General features: G+C 41.3%; 1 protein-coding gene across 3 annotated transcripts in view; it reads left to right on the top strand.

Moving 5' to 3' along the window:
- Positions 1-17,629, top strand: part of dab2ipb (DAB2 interacting protein b) — a 91,153-nt gene that overhangs the window by 2,472 nt on the left and 71,052 nt on the right. Inside the window, exons 2-3 of one of the 3 annotated variants that reach the window (XM_086053355.1) lie at positions 1,474-1,595; positions 1,957-2,065. In XM_086053355.1, the coding sequence (XP_085909481.1) occupies positions 1,474-1,595; positions 1,957-2,065 (231 nt within the window). Of the gene's footprint in view, positions 1-1,473; positions 1,596-1,956; positions 2,066-4,249; positions 4,408-14,101; positions 14,329-17,629 lie in introns of those variants that run through there. The other 2 variants (XM_086053357.1, XM_086053358.1) reach the window with 2 other exon arrangements.

Genomic DNA, 17,629 nt, shown 5'->3' with positions numbered 1-17,629 from the left:
GACTTGTCAGCCAACAAATAGGCTGACTAACTAGCCAACCAACAAACAAGCAACCCACTAGATAACCAAATCACTAACCAGGCAACTGATTAACCAACCACAAATCAGCCATTTGCCGAAAAACAATCTGACAGAGCAAACAATCAACTGACACACAAACCAACTAACCAACTACCTAACGAACTACCTAACTAAGCAACAAAGAGACCAACCATCATCTACCTTTCAAAGTAACCAAACACCCACTAGAATAACTGACAACCTTACTGACTGATGAATGCTTGATAAACCACCCAACCGACTGTCTAACGAACAATCAAACCAACCATCTAAAGTAGCCTCACTGAACCAAATAACCAACCAGACAAGTGACCAACTGATGAACCAACCAACAACAATCTAGCCAACCAAAGAAATGACCAACACACAAACCAACTAACCATCTAACCTACTAATCCAATGACTGACTGACTAACCATCCAACTAACAGACGAACTACTTCTCTAACTCACTAATTAACTAACGAACAGGATAACCGACTGCCTGACTGACTAACATCCATTGAATCAACTATCTAACTGTCACACCAACAGACCAACCATCTAACTAAGCAACTAACAAAGCAACCGACTGACTGATTGGTTGATTAAAAAAACTATCCTCCGGACAATCTAACCAACCAACAAACTAACCAGCCAACAATCAACTATCTAAACAAGGAACCTTCTAATCAACCCACCAAGAATCGAACCAACCAACCATTGCAAGAACTGACTGACTGTCAAACTATCCAACTGACCAACTAACCGTCTAGCCAAACATCAAAACAAGGCCTATCAACTAATCAACCTACAGATCAAGCATCTACAGCAACTAAGCAGCCATCTAGAAAACCGACCAACTTACCACAAACAAACAGCCCGATTGACCAACTACACTACCTAACTAAACACCAACCACAATTGCCGATGCAGTTTCAGTCATTTATTGAATGGGGCCAACAGTCAAACACAAATCCAAAACGAGAACCTTCGCAAGGAGCTGCATCGGGCCAAAACTCCCGACCAGACGCTCGCACGCAGACTAACGGGCCAAGAACACAACAAAACAAAAACAAAACCCTACCACCGGGAGGCAGCAGCGTCTGAATGCATGCAAATCCACGGTGAGGCCGGCAATCTGCTATCTGGTTGGAACACGGCTTATCTTTCCCACACAGTGTAGCGCGGAACGCGCTCATGCATGGCGGTACGACTCACACGCACAAGGCCAATGAATAGCACCGCATATCTCTCCTTGCACTGCCGCCATCATTGAATTGCAGATTGGAGTCGACGTGAACGTACACTTGAAGGCCTCATACACGATAAAGCAAATCAGTTTGATGAGAATTTACCCACGGGGTTGTAAATGAAACGATTTTCCGATAAAGCTCACCCTCCTGTTTTTTGTTTTTTTTTGTTTTTGTTGCAGACGTCCGACGCCCGTCGCGACACTGGCTGTCACGTGGTCGATCCTTCGACGAGCGAAACGCGCGGAAGCCGCAGCGTGGCACCCTTCGGGATGGTTGCGCCGCGCTTGCGAATGAAGAGCAGGTAGCGACATCCATCCGCCGTTCCCGATGTTGTCAACCCAAATTAATTTTTTTCAAGGATATGTTCCCTTCAGGCCCACTAGTTGAAACACAGCATTTTGATTCATTTTGCCTTTGTGGAATATAAGTTAAGCAACAAAATGCACTTGTTTTCAGCCATCTCCGGGGGCGGCCATTTTGTCTTCTGTCGACTGAAAATGACATCACAACTGCTCACAACGACCAATCACGGCTGACCTGTTTTCAGAATCTTTCGCATTCATTAGACAACAAGACTATGCTACGCTTAAAAAGAAGTTGGATTCATTGATTTTTTTTTTTTTTTTGATTGATGAATTGATTAGAGTTGTCTTCCCCTCCAGGAGCGCAGAAACTGCACGTCAGGCGGGGCTGGCATTCTGCGGCGCACCATCAGCGTGCCGGCCGAAACGCAGTTTAGTGAGCTGCGCGGCCAGCCGTCCACCGAGAGCGGTGAGCTCAACTTTTCAATCATTTAACAAGCCAGGCGTTAAATATTCAACACTCGTGCTTATGCAAGAGAGAAGACGCTCCAATTGCTGGCGTGTTGCACTAAGGAACGATGACTCCTGCAAAGGTTTGTTTATTTGTGAGCAAGATTTTGGATGTTATTGACCTTTGGTGTGGAAGCAGGAGTTCAGAACCTTCCATGAAACTGAATCTCCCTCTTAGGCACCGATGAATTGAATGTTAATTTTCCCAAGGAGTCAAAATTTTACCAACTGCGCATCACTAATTCTGGATAAATTTGTGGACGGCTACATTTGTTTTAACATTTTGGACATTTTTTAACAACAGTGTGATTTGGTGTACGGAAACAGGAGTTCAGAACATCCCAAAGAGATCAATTCTCACAGGAATTAATCGATGCGTCGTTCATTAATTAAATTCAAAATTCCATCAAAAGCTCATTATTGGATGTGTGGATTCAGGTATTTATTTTCATTTTTGGGATGTTTTGAGCAACAGGAATTAACAACATTCTGATCCCTCAATTCTCCTAATTATTTATCAATGGATTGACTGCTATTTTCCTCTGTAGTTTATAAAATGCCCGTCCCTTGATCTGGATAAATGTTTAAATGTGGCTATTTAGTTTCAATTTTTGGATGTTTGTGATTTTTGGAATGGAAACAGGAGTTCAAAACAAACACTACGAGAGCGCGGTTCTACCAACCACTAATTGATCATTCATTTTGCGCAATGTCTAAAATTTCCCAAATGCCCATCACTTAATTTGGGTAAATTTGTGGACGCTGGTATTTGTTTTGATATTTTGGATCATTTTGAGCAACGTATTGACTTTTGGTATGGAAGCAGGAGATCAGAACATTCAGAGGTATTGATTATCCCAATTATCTATTGATAAATCGATTGTTAACTTCCCCTAGACCTGGATAAATGTGTGGATGCGGGTATTTATTTATTTTCACTTTTGGGATATTTTTGAGCAACCAGGTGGCTTGGTATGGAAACAGGAGTTTAGAACATTCATAAATCAATGAATCAATCATTAGTTTTGCCCATGGTAAAACTTGTCAAAAACATTGAAGTCTACTAAGGATTGGTATATACCTATTGACCAATAGAGGGAGACATTCTGAAGGCCAACCGAGCGAGAGGAGCTGCGCGTCCTTCTGCATGTGCATTGTTTGCATTGCTCACATTTCTGTCCAAGAAGCTCTGCCATTAAATATGAAATTGTGTTTCCTTGCTCAAAAGGACACAATTGCGCAAGAGAATGCGTGCGTACGAATGTGAATATGAGTATGTATGAACAGCCTCTTCTCTGTCTCTCTGACACCAAATGCTGACAAATGCGTTTGTCTGTTGGCCTAAATGCAGAATAAGAAACACTCTTCCCAAAAATAGCGATGAGGTATATTTCAAAACAAAAGTGGATTCACACAGGCGGATAGATTATAATAATTTCATTTAAACAAACTGACTTTTATTTGATTAAAATACATGCGATATTGATTCAAAACATGTATTTCATCTAAATTCATAATTGTATTTGATGTAAATATATGTAATCAATTATATATCATTTAAATATATGCATTGTGGAATATTAGTTTGTAATTTTATTTAGTCTAAATGATTTTAAATCATCTACCTGTAATTTCATTCGTTTAAAATGTAGTTTGACTTTGAATTAATAATGTTTGATTCAAATTTAATTCAAATGAAAACAAATCATGTGTATATATATATATATTTATATATATATATATACATTTATATACATATACATATACATACACACATATGTGTATATATACACATGCTATTTTTGAATTTTCCTTAACATGCCACCCTTCGTGCCGTTTGTATTCCAAAAACAGCGTGACAACGCCAGCAAACAACCAAAAATGACACGCTTTTCCTTGGTTTTCCCAGCGGCTAAATTTCCCCACTGAGGGAAAAAAAATGTGCTGATCGGCATCAGAGTTGAAACCGCTGGGCCAATAAGCTCCTCTGCAACCACAAGCCTCTCTCTCTCTCTCTCTCTCTCTCACTCTCTCTCCACCCCCTCATGCAGGGAAACCACGTCTTTGCCTCCTCCCTCCAAACCACTGCTGTACTGGACTCGCTCTCCCTCCCTGTCTTTCTTTCACACCACTCATGTGAGTTGAATCGGAGAAGGCCAGAGCAGCAGCTCGGTCCGCGGACAATTTAAAAAAAAAAATTAAAAAAAAAAAACACAGAGAAAAGTTGCATCAGCAGCACTTTTGGACCTTTTGACCATGGATGTGTAGTTACCATGGAGGCAGAACCGGATGATCAGCATGGTGAGTGACGCCGAAAACTTATCACAGATGTGACCGCCCGAAACTTTTTGAGTGCTAAAGAATTGAGTCTGGATGAAAAAGCGACATTTCTGTCAAAGGAGAACTGAAAGCAAAAATGTTCTTTGCAAAAATATATTCTATATAAATGTATTCATCTACAGTAGTCTCATTAATTTTGTTCGTGGAATAAGAATAAAGCATTTGACCACAAATGAACCGTCCTCTGCTGTCGACTGACAGTGGCGATCAAGAGCCCTCGGGTTCGCATTGCGAACGTCACAGCTCACCTGTTTTCTGAGTTTGGTCACATGACATTTGCGATGCGAGCCCGAAAGCACTTGATCGTCAGTTTCAGCCGACAGCAGAGGGTGGTATAGGACAAAATACCAGGGTCCTGAGATTGATGAAATCTGATGGATTAATCGTCTTAATCCATTAATGTAATATTAATCGAACTACTTTGTTTAGATTAGTGGCGGCACATCGAATATGTTTTTATGCCTCAAGTTGCCCTTTTAGTCCCGCCTTCCTGCACGGTGTCATATATCAATTATTAGAGCAACGCCATCGATTTCAAAAGGTGGATTTTATCCTGAAAAATCTGTCAAAATTGGACTGTTGTTTCCCCAATAGATACAATTTATATCAAAAAGTTATTTCTCCAGTCTGAAATGCATATCGAATATTCAGTATTATTTTGCATGTCTTTGATGTTCAGCGTCGAAAATACGTTCTCTTAGAAGTACAAGTAAGGCCCAAAATATATTTTTCCCTTTGTATCTTTGATTTCCAAGGGTTTAAAAGACACCAAATATACTCACTTGCTAAGATCAATGCTCAAATATCAATATCGAATAATTACGTTTTGGGGATTTTAACCAGTTAATGTAGTATTGAGTGTGACACATCAACACACACTTGTTGTTTCAGACACCTGATTCAAATGATCAGCATTGTTATCAGGCCCCTCGAGAGCTTGCAGATGAGCTGATCGTTTGAATCAGGTGCGGTGAAGGGTTGGAAACATCTAAAACAAGTTTGACACCTGTGTTTTATTCTCTGCCAAATTTGACTAACCTATAATGATTCAATGCAGCAACATAGGAAACAGTTAACGTTTGAGTACATGCTTTGAATGGGGCGAAAAAGAAGCGCCATCTGGTGGCTAAATGTAAACATTAAAAACTAAGCATCAGTACTCCAAGCTGAAATTGGTTTTGGCTAAATTTACTGTCAAAATAACTCACGCTCAGCTATTATTGTGTAAACCACTTGCAACAAAAGTGAGTGCACCCACAAGTGAAAATGCCCTAATTTAGTGTTACAGGCTTTTAGGCGTAAATGGGAAGCAGGTTAAACATTGCTGCATGCTTTGAATGAGGAAAAGGTTGCATAGGTAGTCGACAAATATCGTATAAAGAGTATCTGACAATAGTGAGTACACCCCTCACTCACATTTGTTATGGGACAACACTGAAGACATGAGACTTTGCTAGAATGTAGTCAACTTACAGTGTAAATTTACTCTCCCCTCAACTAACTGAACACTCAGCCGTTAACGTCGAAACCGCTCGCAACAAAAGTGAGTAGACCCCTTGGTGTAAATCCCCAAATTGGGCCCAATTAGCCATTTTCTCTGGCCAGTGTCATGTGGCCTGTTAGCATTACGAGTTCTCAGATGTGAATGGGGAGCAGATGTTGTTGGACAAAAGCACTGTATAGACAAAGTAGAACTTGGCATTTGAATGGTTGCCATTTCTTTGTCATGTGCAACAAGATGTGTTTCTTTAAAGGACAAGTGAAAACATTTTTAAAAATGAGTCTCCTCTGGCAAAGTTGACTTACAGTATATTTATTCAACAGCGCCTTTTTGTTCATATTGTGTGGTTTGTCAAGTCAAATAGTCAAATACTTTCCAGTTTAAATGTCCTAAACGCCACGTGTGGTACTTTTGCTCGCCTTCACTTGAGCAGCCATCGAAGAATGTGGCACGGGAGGGTTGTGGTGGGCGCGATAATGTCACGCTTCTGCCAATCCTTATTTGTATGCAGCGTGTCGCTCGCCTGTGGGTGTTTGCGTGCGGGCGACAGCGAGAAAGAGAGCGAAAGTGCGAGGGGGCAGTGAGCCGGGGGAGGGTTTGTTGGAGAGGCAGAAAAGAGTTATGTACACAAATAAAACCGGCGAGGATCAAGGCGACAGTGTAGTATTTTCACTTTGCCCCCTTCATCTTCTTCTGCGGCCTCCAAGCTACTACCCCGCCGCCCGGAATGTTTGGGGCTCAACCGGATCATTAAGAATAAGAAAAAAAGTGGAGGGGGGAAAAAAAAAGGCAATAAAAGTTGGCTTTAAGTAAACCCGAAAAGATGTTGTTTTTGTCCTCGTGGCGGCTTGGAATTGTTTAATCAATCTCCTGGGATGACAAATTCAAAGAAAAAGCGTGCTTGAAGACTGAAATGCGAGGACAGAGACGACCACGATAGTTAACAATGACAAAAATGTTCTCCTATCTGCACCTGTATTTGTTTGTGCCGCTAATCAACCAATGTGGACATGTTTGATTACATCGTGTGTATACGAAGGAACCCTAACCATATCCCCTTCCCTTACTCTAACTTACCCTAACCCTAACTGACCCTTCCCCCGAACCACTAACCTTGTCCTAAAACTAATCCCTGACCTAAAATAATCCTAACCCTACTTTACCCTATCGCTAATCCTATCCTGACACATTCAAACTCTACCCTAACTCTAATCCTAAACCCTAATGACGCCACCCTAGCACTGGTCAGCACATTTTTACATGTTTTTTTTTTTAATTAGGGAGGCAAGTTAACTTTCCAAAAATGTATTTTTTGCACTGATTCCGAATCTGCCCTTATTTTTTCTCTGGCACATCAGGTTTTCATAATACAGGAATTCCTCGAATTACGACATACCATGTTTCGACTTTAAGACGCCTCTTACACCATTTTCACGCCAGCACCATAGCGACTACATTTACATGCAGTCAACATTCGGGTTAAGGTCAAAATTCCGATTTCTGAAACATTTGGAATAACCCGTTTATATGAATTGCCCTGGCATTTGAAATAACCCACCGTGAACGGTTACTTTGACTGTCAATAAAACACTTGATATTCATGTCACTCACCACAGGAATGATATGTAACGGTACCTTAAAAGCAAAGCATGGAGAGTCTCTGTCGCCAAAAAAATACCCCATTTTTTAACTCTCATCCTAACCGAACACTAACCCTACCTCAAACCCCGATTTTACACTAACCCACCCTGATCCGAACGCTCTAACTCACCCAAACTCTAGCCCGCAACCTCACCCTAAACCGACCATAACTAACGGTAAACAATCACAACCCTCAATTTTGTGACGGTTCTCTGCATCATCTGCACAATTGCCACTGTATCATAATCAAACAGCTCTGCACCTTTGTGTTAAGTCCGAAATGTTCTTTTGTTAAAGTTGCTTGCTGCTGTAATTCAAGAGCGGCTCAAACTACCAAAGACAAATTCCCCGTATGTTCTTGCATACTTAGCAAATAAATCTGATTGTGATTCTGAGTCTAAGGAGGTTAAGGGTATCCGGGGTCGAATTGGATGTGTCCTCGGACAAGGCTATATCTTTCCCTTTTTTTTTTTTTTGCTGCCGGTGGGAGCTGTGCTGATGCTGGACATTCTCCCGCACTTAGCGTATGTTTTGGATCGACGGAGACGCTGCATAACTCAAATAACAGAGCAGCGTTTGAGCTCCACCAGCATCGCTGCGCCGTTTCACCGACTCCCGTCTGCACTTGGACGCCGCTCCCGTCCACTCAGCAATTTTGTTTTGGAATTAAAGAAGTTTTTCTCTTAAATAAGCACCCCAAGGCTAAAGCTAGGAGAAAATGTCATCGGCTTCCAGTGAAGCGTTAATAACGGTGGAACTCAACTTTTAGGGCAATGGTTGTCAAAGTTTGGGGGATTATTTACAAGGGAGACATTTTCCAAGGTGCCTTCATAAACCAAATGCCAAGTAAATTTAACTACCTTGTGCACTGCCATCTCATGTCAAAGGAGTTACAGTGCTACCCTGACTTACAAGTTCCCCAACTTATCAAGTTGATATTCTATTGTTTTTCTTACAAGCACAAACACAAATGTTTAGAAATGATCATTATTCAGTATATCGTCGCTGTCCTGTGAAAAACACTTGTCCATTTCTTTCATTTTTCTTATTTTTACGTGAATGGGGTTTCTGCATTACAGACATTGCATTAACATGATTTTTTTTTTTTTTTTTAAAACCATAATTGGACATAAGTGTTTTTCACCGGACAACGACGGTATTATAAAATGAGTCAGAAGCTTAGACACAGAATGAATTAAACTTGTGAGGGAAACTCAACCAAATTGTAAACAACCAGGATGACCCAACAAAACTGGATTTTTTTTTAATGCTGTCGTTCAGGAGGACGCCATCTACAGGACGTAATTTTTAATAAAAGAAAATTCCATAATTTTTTCTTATATGGCATAATTGTCGGGTTTCGGTTACGGGGAATAACATATTTTTCTTCCATCACTCTAGGTTTTATTGGATTGTAAAAAAGTTTTTTGTGTCACCCTGTATTTAAATGTGTAGCTATGGTACTTAGGTGATGTTCACTACTTCCACCAACAACATGGTTGCAAACAGAAAGGGCCAGTTTACAAAAACGTTTCCCACCTTTCTCGCAATAATAATTTTTAAAAAAAAAATGGAGGAAGATTTTAATACCCGCTAAAAAAAACAGAAAACGTGTCGTGATTTTCCCATGGATGGTGTATGACCCAAGGTATGTGCTTCCAAGCTGCAAATATTTTGCCTAGGTCACCATATCTAACCTGTACAACAATGCATGAGAAAAGAATGCAAGAAACGTCACTGTGTGATGTCCCAAACGATATCAGAGATAGGGCGTATTAATTGCTTTAGTATGTTTGTTTTGTTGGTTCACCGGGTCACATATGTAGCTTGGCACCTTGAGTTAAAGTGACAGATTGTTTTTAGCAAATTAGGAACTCTGTCATGTGTGGGACAAAAGAACACCTTCTGTTCCATTTTCCACAAGGCTGTGCCTTTAACCTTTCCAGAACGTACCAGATTTCATCCAGATGTAAGCAGTGGTCTTGTGGTTTTAAAGCGCCATTGGCGTTTTTTGTGTGTTTCTGCCAGGGAAGAATGCGCGTCGCTTTTTATACGAGCGTAGCCTTGCTTGTTTTGTCATGTGCTAACCATCTCGCCCAGGTTTTGTGCTGCGTGGAACAAGGCAAGTATATTTTAGAAGTCGGCCTGCAGTTTTGTGCGTGTATGCGTGTTTTTACGCTGTAATCTCATTTTAAGAGAGGAAAGACTATTTTGTGGCAGGCCGCAGGTTTAAATTTAGCCCAGAGAACCCGGGAGTCGTGAACCCTGTGAGGTCACAATCTTTGCCGACAACTTTGATTGAAAGAAAACATCCAGTTGGCTGCCCTTTGTGTCCTTTCTGTCATGTAGTGTATACTGCTGCTGGTGGTTCATGCTATCGTTAGCTCAGCCTGGGCACTGCTGCCACATTGTACTCTCCAGTCTCCACTTTGCTGTAGTGGTCACAAAAAGCCTACGAGAACATCTGAACTTTATTTGGGTTTCATCAGAGGCACTTTAAATGGTGAAAGGTGCATGCTGACTCCCCAGCCACATCACCAGTTGCGAGGGTGTGCACACTTGTGCAACCACATTATTTCAGGTGTTTGTTTGTACTTTGACTCCTAAAATGATTTTTGTTTTATTTAAATGAGTTGCACGTGTTATAAGTCACGTTAATGGTGGAACGGTTTTTCACAAAAATCTTGCATTTCAACAGGGGTGTGTAGACTTTTTATATCTACTCTACTAACTTAGCTTGTAGATAAGATATCTTATTCAAGAGGCAACTAGGGGAGTCGCAGTAGAGTGGAGAGTATCATGCAGCAGTCTGCGGATCTCATGCATCCGTTTGCATGTCATTTTGTGTGCTTGTTCGTGTACATTTCCACAGTTGTGTAAAGGCGCATTTCACAACTGATAATTCTTATGCAAATATGTCGATCCCACTCTGAGCGAAGTGTGCCGGGGGTGCTGGTGAGAGCGGCTGGAGATTGAGGTGAGGAAAAACAAGAAGCGGAAATTATTTCATTGAAATGTGATAGCAAGCAAGCGAGACACAATGCAGTCTGGCAAGTCTTTTTCCACGTCAAAGTAGGACGCTAGGAGCGAGATTTTAGAGTTTGTTTACACGTCAACAAACTATTTTTTTTTAAATATATTTTTTTTGTCTTTGGGTTTTTTTAAGTTGAGGATAAGCGGTTCGGATAATGCATGGATGGATGAAAAATATAACCCTAGCTCATTTGTAAATAAAGCGCCTAACATACATGTGGTAAAGCCATATTTTCACATTCCGATTTTTTTGTGAGGGTAAGGTGGCCGTAAAGAGTCAAAAAGTCACACTTGAAACTGTCAGTAGAGTTGTGTCCGTCATTGATTGAAAGTGCTTGCTTGCTATTCGGCTACATGCTTGATAGCAATCAATCACATTAAGCCACGATTTAGTTCTCATTACCTTTTCAAACCTTCCCAGGCATGACGAAAACACCGAGTGAGCGACAGCCAGCGCGGGATTAGGGACAGGGCGAGAAGATGAAAGATGAGGAGGCGTGCCTGCGGTCTCCGGCGCTTCATTTTGTAATTCTATAGGCTGCATACCACAACATATTTGCTCACTATTTCACTGCCGCTGCCTTTTGTGGGTCTGCAGCTTTGCACTTTTTACCGCTTGGCATTAATGTTAAATGTACCTCCTTATTTAAGATGAGGTTTTTTTAATATATATTTTTTTCATTTTATTATATTTTATTTTAAAATATATAAACAGTTTCATAATTTTTTCATTTACATCATGTGTTGTTAAACTATCCCCAAGAAAGAGTATTATGTACAGTATAGGTCAATAATCATAACTGTAGTAATAATAATAATGTTTTTAGACAAAAAAAAATTTTTAAGTTACTGGTACTTATTTTATATTTTAATCTCTAGACATTGATATTATTATTACTACTATTATTATTATTATTAAGTGTAAGTATTTCACTCACAAGTTATATGTTGCTTCTCATCTCCATTTCATTGTAATAAGAGTTTAAATATAAACACAATATATGTAATGTAAATACATTTATATATAATATATATGTAAATGAATAAATATATAAAGGATTGCCTTTAATATATTTTCTACTAAAATGTTTTGTTTTTGAAAAAGGCTAAACATTAAATTATTTTCTCTTTCACAAAATAATGATAAGATTATTATGGATTTTCCGCAAGCAAATATTTACCCAAACAATTGCAAACGATGTCTCCTAGTTAACGTTTAAGTCAACCCCCAAATTATTTGTTCTATGCGCCTCCAAAAGTCTAAATACGACATTCAAATTAATATTGCGTTTGTGGGATATGAATTAAGTAAAATCCACTCGTTTTTAGGCATCTCAGGGAGCGGCCATTTTGCCACTTGAAAATGACATCACAGTTGCTCAGGACTCTTTTACTGCTTAACTCATATTCCACAAACGCAATATTAATCAGAAAGCCATATTTAGACTATTGGGGGCGCAAAGAACATATTATTCGAAAGAAAATTTGGGGGTTGACTTACACTTTATTAATAATAACAATAATAATAATCCTCCTCCTCCTCCTCCTCATCATCATCATCATCAATTATAATAAGGGACTTTGGTATTCATGTCTGAAAGGGGAGTAGCTAGCTGTACTGTATCATCGTGTAATTGTACGCCACAATGAGACGAACAGACAGGCTCCAGGCGTTTGAGTAGTGTGACTGGATGGTGAGATGAAGTGTCATGTGAAGTGAGGAAGGTGCGGGCGCAATGAGAAGTGGGTGTGGGGGTGGCTTTGGTTTGCCTACTGTCACTTCTGTGGACAAATGCTCGGCTTGACAAATGTCCCAAAGAAACATGAGACTGTCATTCTTAAAAAAATAAGAGGAGGTGGAACATTGGTAGTGGTAGTGATGGGATGGGGGCGGGGGGGGGGGGGGGGGGGCTTTCTAAAATTCCGTTTGAAAACTTGCTTGGTTGGTCTTTGTGTTAGAAGCTAACACAAACACTTAAGGGCCTGGCAACTAAGTTAGTTGCTTCTTAAGTTCTTCAACAAAATGGATTGTACAGGCAGAATGACAGGTTAATGCCCCTTTACAACTGAGACATTAAATCAATTGAAAACAGACTTACATTAAATGTTTCATCACAAAAATAGAACCACCTTCTGATTCAAAATCGATTGCAACGTGCACAATTCACATGCACACAGATGTCACAGCTTTGCGCATCCAATTTTTTGTAATTTTCTGTCCATCCATCCATCCATCCATCCATCCAGCTAGCTAGCTACTGATGGAGATACACTGTCTTAAATATGAATGGATTATCAATAGGCCCCTCGTGGCTGAAGCCAGAGGGCAGCCATCGTATGGTTTTTTTTAGTTGAAAACCATGTTATCAATGTGTGTTTTACACTATGATCCCTGTATGGAGTCATAAGAGCCTCTTAAAGATCAAACTTCACTGTTTACATCGACCAGAGTATATTACCTCACTATAATGAATTGTGATTGACAGAGGTTAGGTTTACATTTCGCAGCAAATATCATCCGATGGGCTTTGCTTTCATGTCATTGTTGATGGTTCTGGCAACATGAGGAAAATAAATGTTTGAGCAGCACTCATAGATATACCTTATAAAAAACATTTAAAATCGCATTCTTACCGATTAAATGTGCGTATAGCGCTTCTTCCAGACTTAATGGTACAACCGTATGCCATACACGGTGGCCTTTTGGCAGTACAGAAAATAACATGAAAATCAATGTATTCGAAAATAACATGAAATCAATGTATTCGAGTTAGAGGGGGGGCTTAGCGACTAGCGATGTAAGATGACCACCGGTGGCTTCACTTCTCTCAACGGCGAGTAAGCGGCATTGTCAGTCCATTCATATGTACGTCCGTGTCTAGCTAGCTAGCTAGCTAGCAACTGCATCTATCCATCCATTCCATCCATACTGGAACAAATAGGGCTTTAAAAAGTCATGAAATGAGGGACAATATTACATTATTCAAACTAAATTGTCTGCCAATAGAAACTTGAAAACAAGTAAAACAAGTAGATTTCTAAGAAATACAGTATCTTGACAGAGAATCTGAAGCATTTTTTGCCTCCACTTAAGATATTTCATTTTGGTTCAATTTTAGTTTTTGCAATGACAGTATCAAAAACCCAGGAGGGCTTTCAGTGCCGAAAAGCTGGAGTGTTTCTGGAGAGGCCCGAGCCTGGCCCCGCGGTTTTTCGCTTGGGCCGCAACAAAGCCTCCCATTGGCTGGACGGCGACGTTGGAATTTGGCAACTACTCCTCCTCCTCCTCCTCCTCCTCCTCCTCCTGCTCTCTTCGCCCTGAGGAACAACACGTTGTTCCCTCTACCTTCTTTCAACAATGAGGGGGGGGGACTAAACAGTTTACTTCCTAACTGAAATCAGCAAGGACGAGAAGAAAAGAACGGGACGCTCCTGCTTTGTGAGAAAGTGTGTGGGAGGAGGAGGTGGTGGAATGGTGGAGGGGGGCAGGGAGGGTGAGCCCTGCAGGAGTCCTCAGTCAGGACACACATGCACTCTCTCACTCCCTTTCACACACTCTTACATAGCAGAGGAGTCATTTGGTTGGTCAGCTCACGGCTCGGAGCCTGCATGAGGGGGAAAAGGAGGCAGAAGGAGCAAAAAAAGGAAAACCGGAGCTACTACTTGTTGCTTTGGTTGGGATTTCTTCCTCGGGATGAGACGCTGAGGTAAGGAAAAGCCGGGTTTTGCGCCGTCATCTTTCCCCACCGCCGACGTGTGTTTACATGCCACAGATTGCACAGCGATCAGTATTAGACTTTACACTGCAAGTTAGTTTACATATTCCATTGGGTGAACTTTTCCATGCTGTAGTAGTAAGAGCAGGAGTAAGCGTCTGTGAATGTGTGTCTGGGGGCATTGTTGTCCTATTATTAGAGCGCCAGCAGCTGTGGGGAAGGAAGTAAGGCAGAGAAGAGGGATTACCGTTGAGGGGGTGGTGGAATAAACGGGGTGAGGAGGAGTTGTGGGGGCGATCAAGCGGGAATTACGGACTGATTTTTGGGGATGGTTTTCCCAGTAGTGGTGGGAGTCAGATGGGCAGAGTGCCAGTAAAGATTTGGAGTTTGATGCCTTTCACATTGGGCATTTAAATTGGAATATTCCCAGTTTGCTGTCAGGGTGTGTAAATTACTGATGTAGGATTCATGGGTGCTGGCCTAGGGAATTTGCTGTCCAGACATTGTATCAAGGAAGCAAGACTTACTGCTTGGATCCCTTCATGTCGGAGACATTTTTCGCCGTTCTGCTGTTGTTACTCGCATCTAATTATTGTATCTCAAGCCGTTTTTTTCTAAGATCGCTGTTCCCGTGTGTAAGCAATTGATGCAGGATTAGGGTGCTAAAGTTGACCCTGGGAATGGGCCATTGTCAGACGTACTATCGTGTGTAGTTTAACACCTGAAACATACCACGAGGTCCCTTTGTTGTCAGACTGAGGTTTCACGCATTTAGCAATCCGAAGCCGGGCTTTTTCAAAGATTGATGTCCCCATGATTAAGGTAGCGTTGCAAGATTGTGGGGGACTGAAGTTGACCCAGGGTATCAGTACTATCAGAGATCAAGTGTATAGGTTAACATGTGAGACTTACTACCCAGATCCCTTTAGGTCAATGGCAATTGTCCTCGCACTAAAGTTTCACGCGTAAAATGATCTGAAGTCAGAATTTTCTAAGCTTTCTGCAGTGTGTCTAAGGGACAGATGCACGACTGAAAAGGCTGAAGTCGATCAAAGGGAATTTGCTGTCTTCTGACGTATTGCTAGAGACAAAGCTCAATAACTGAGACCGTTAACTACACTTTCTGATAGTATCCCAGACAACTGGGATGGTATCAGAAAGTGTCGTTTATCACCCGAGACATACTACCTGGATCCCTTTGTGTCGAAAGCAATTGTTGCTATTGCACTGACGTTTCACACATCTAATGATCTGAAGCAGGCCTTTTTCCAGCTCTTTGTCCCTCTGTGTTAGGTACAGAGGCAGCATGAAAGGGGGTCCAGGGGGGCTGAAGCCGACCCAAAGCATTTGCCATCTTTCAACGTAGTATCAAATGAAGTTTGTAGTTTTATCACCGATAAACTACACATACTACCCGGATCCCTTTGATTCGAAAGCAGTGGCCGACACACTGATGTTTCACGCATCTAATTAGCAGAGCTCCCAATTCAAGCTCTGTCTGAGAGAAAGACATCGAACACATTTTCCAGGCTCCATGTCCTGTGTGTAGGATAACTCGGAGAACTTCCTAAACCCCTTTATGTCTAGACCAATTGTTGCCATCTCGGTGATGTTTCAAACTCTTGAACAACGGGGTTACTTCTCCCCGCATTCTACTGTCAACCCCCTATGAATCTTGAGCTCCGAGAGTTGTGAAAGTGGAAGACTACCTGGTGTCCCGCCGCTACCACCTCCTCCAGGGAGTTGATTTGAATTCTGTCCCTACTCTCTGAGTAATTGCAGAAACTGAAAAAGTGGGTGTATTTAATGGAGTGTTTGGGAGAAGGTGACATAGCGTCTCTCCCTCTCGCCCCCACCACCTCACAAACACCTCACTGTTTTTCGCTGAGCAGGTTCGGCTCTTGTTTCCTCCGCTTTCCTTGCAGGTTCTTGAAGAGCGGCTATGTAATCAGCCACTCGTAAATTCAGAGAAAAGTGAGGGTGTCTAACAGCTGTATTTGGCGGTGGCGTCGCGTCTTGAAAGGTAGCAGTTGTCGACGTGTCGTGCGGTTGCATGCGAAGCATCAAGCGTCGTGGGTGGGAGTTGGGGGTGGTTATATCAAGGAGCTTGTGTTGCTAATAAGCTTTTCTCACACTTTAATTGTAGTGAATTACATTTTGGATGCTCTGTAAGTCCATTATAATGATATTATCCTATTATTATAATAAACGCTATTAGGCTACAATACGGCAACAGTCCAAGCGACAATGAAACTTTTGTCCGCAGAGAAGTTTTTAGCCGCTCATTGGCCAGTGGCAGTCAGGAAAGGGAAATCATGTCAGCAGCAGACCAATTAATCAACTTTTTGGGGGGCCTCAACATGCACAAAAGCTGCCAAGGTTTTAAAGAAGCGTGTGTGAAAAATGCATCTATTGTAGGGCAATGTTTCTTTAGTTTTATTGAGCCAGGGCGCATACGAAAATATCACGAAATGTATCTACTATATAGTCTCAGTTTACTCACGAGGTAACTTAATCAGTGTATAAACTGGGTCGGTTAAGATGATCACAAATCATTTTTTGTTGTATGAATGGCAGCAGTGGGGTACACAGTCATTCTCAAAACAGTCACCAATTTTGCCAGCCGATTTTGAGCATTTTGACCGATCTTTCAAGACCACAGAATATTATTTTCTGTGATAATATACCCACCTAACCTACCAAAAGAAAGACATTGTTTCTAGCTATTTCCGGCCTTGGTAACACCAAACTCTAAAATAACGTAAACAAGGCTGAAAAAGTGCTTTTGATTGCAAAATAATTTATTTACACATGATATAACCAGAGCTGGGTATTCCGCCTATGTGACGGACCGGTCCGTATATCCACCTATGAGGAACTCCCATTTTGTATGCGTTAAAATGGGAGCCGGGACCCTTAAAAAAAATGGACGGAATAAGCATAGTCGGAAGCCAATGACGTGAAATTGGTCAACAGGAAGTGAAACCTGTGGGGACTGATTCTGTGACTTCTTGGGGACGCGCTTCTGTGACGTTTACATGCATCTGGTTTTATGGATCATCATGAAATTTGCATGAAAAAAATCAGAATGACCCATGCATGAAACTGAACAGGAAATCGACTATTTTTGTTTGAAGCAGCCATTTTGCGGCAAATTAGAGAATTTTGCCAATTGGACGCAGGTATTCCAAGACAGATGAGTGGCTCTACATACATACATTCATACAGCTTTTTCTCCTAGGCCATCTAACGTGCGGCAAAGCATAGCATCAAATTTTGATTCTCGTTTCCA

This window comes from Filicampus tigris, chromosome 15 (genome assembly GCF_054856515.1).
Source record: "Filicampus tigris isolate MCC_2025a chromosome 15, RoL_Ftig_1.0, whole genome shotgun sequence".
Taxonomy (NCBI): domain Eukaryota; kingdom Metazoa; phylum Chordata; class Actinopteri; order Syngnathiformes; family Syngnathidae; genus Filicampus; species Filicampus tigris.
This window is presented reverse-complemented; position numbering and strand designations above follow the sequence as displayed.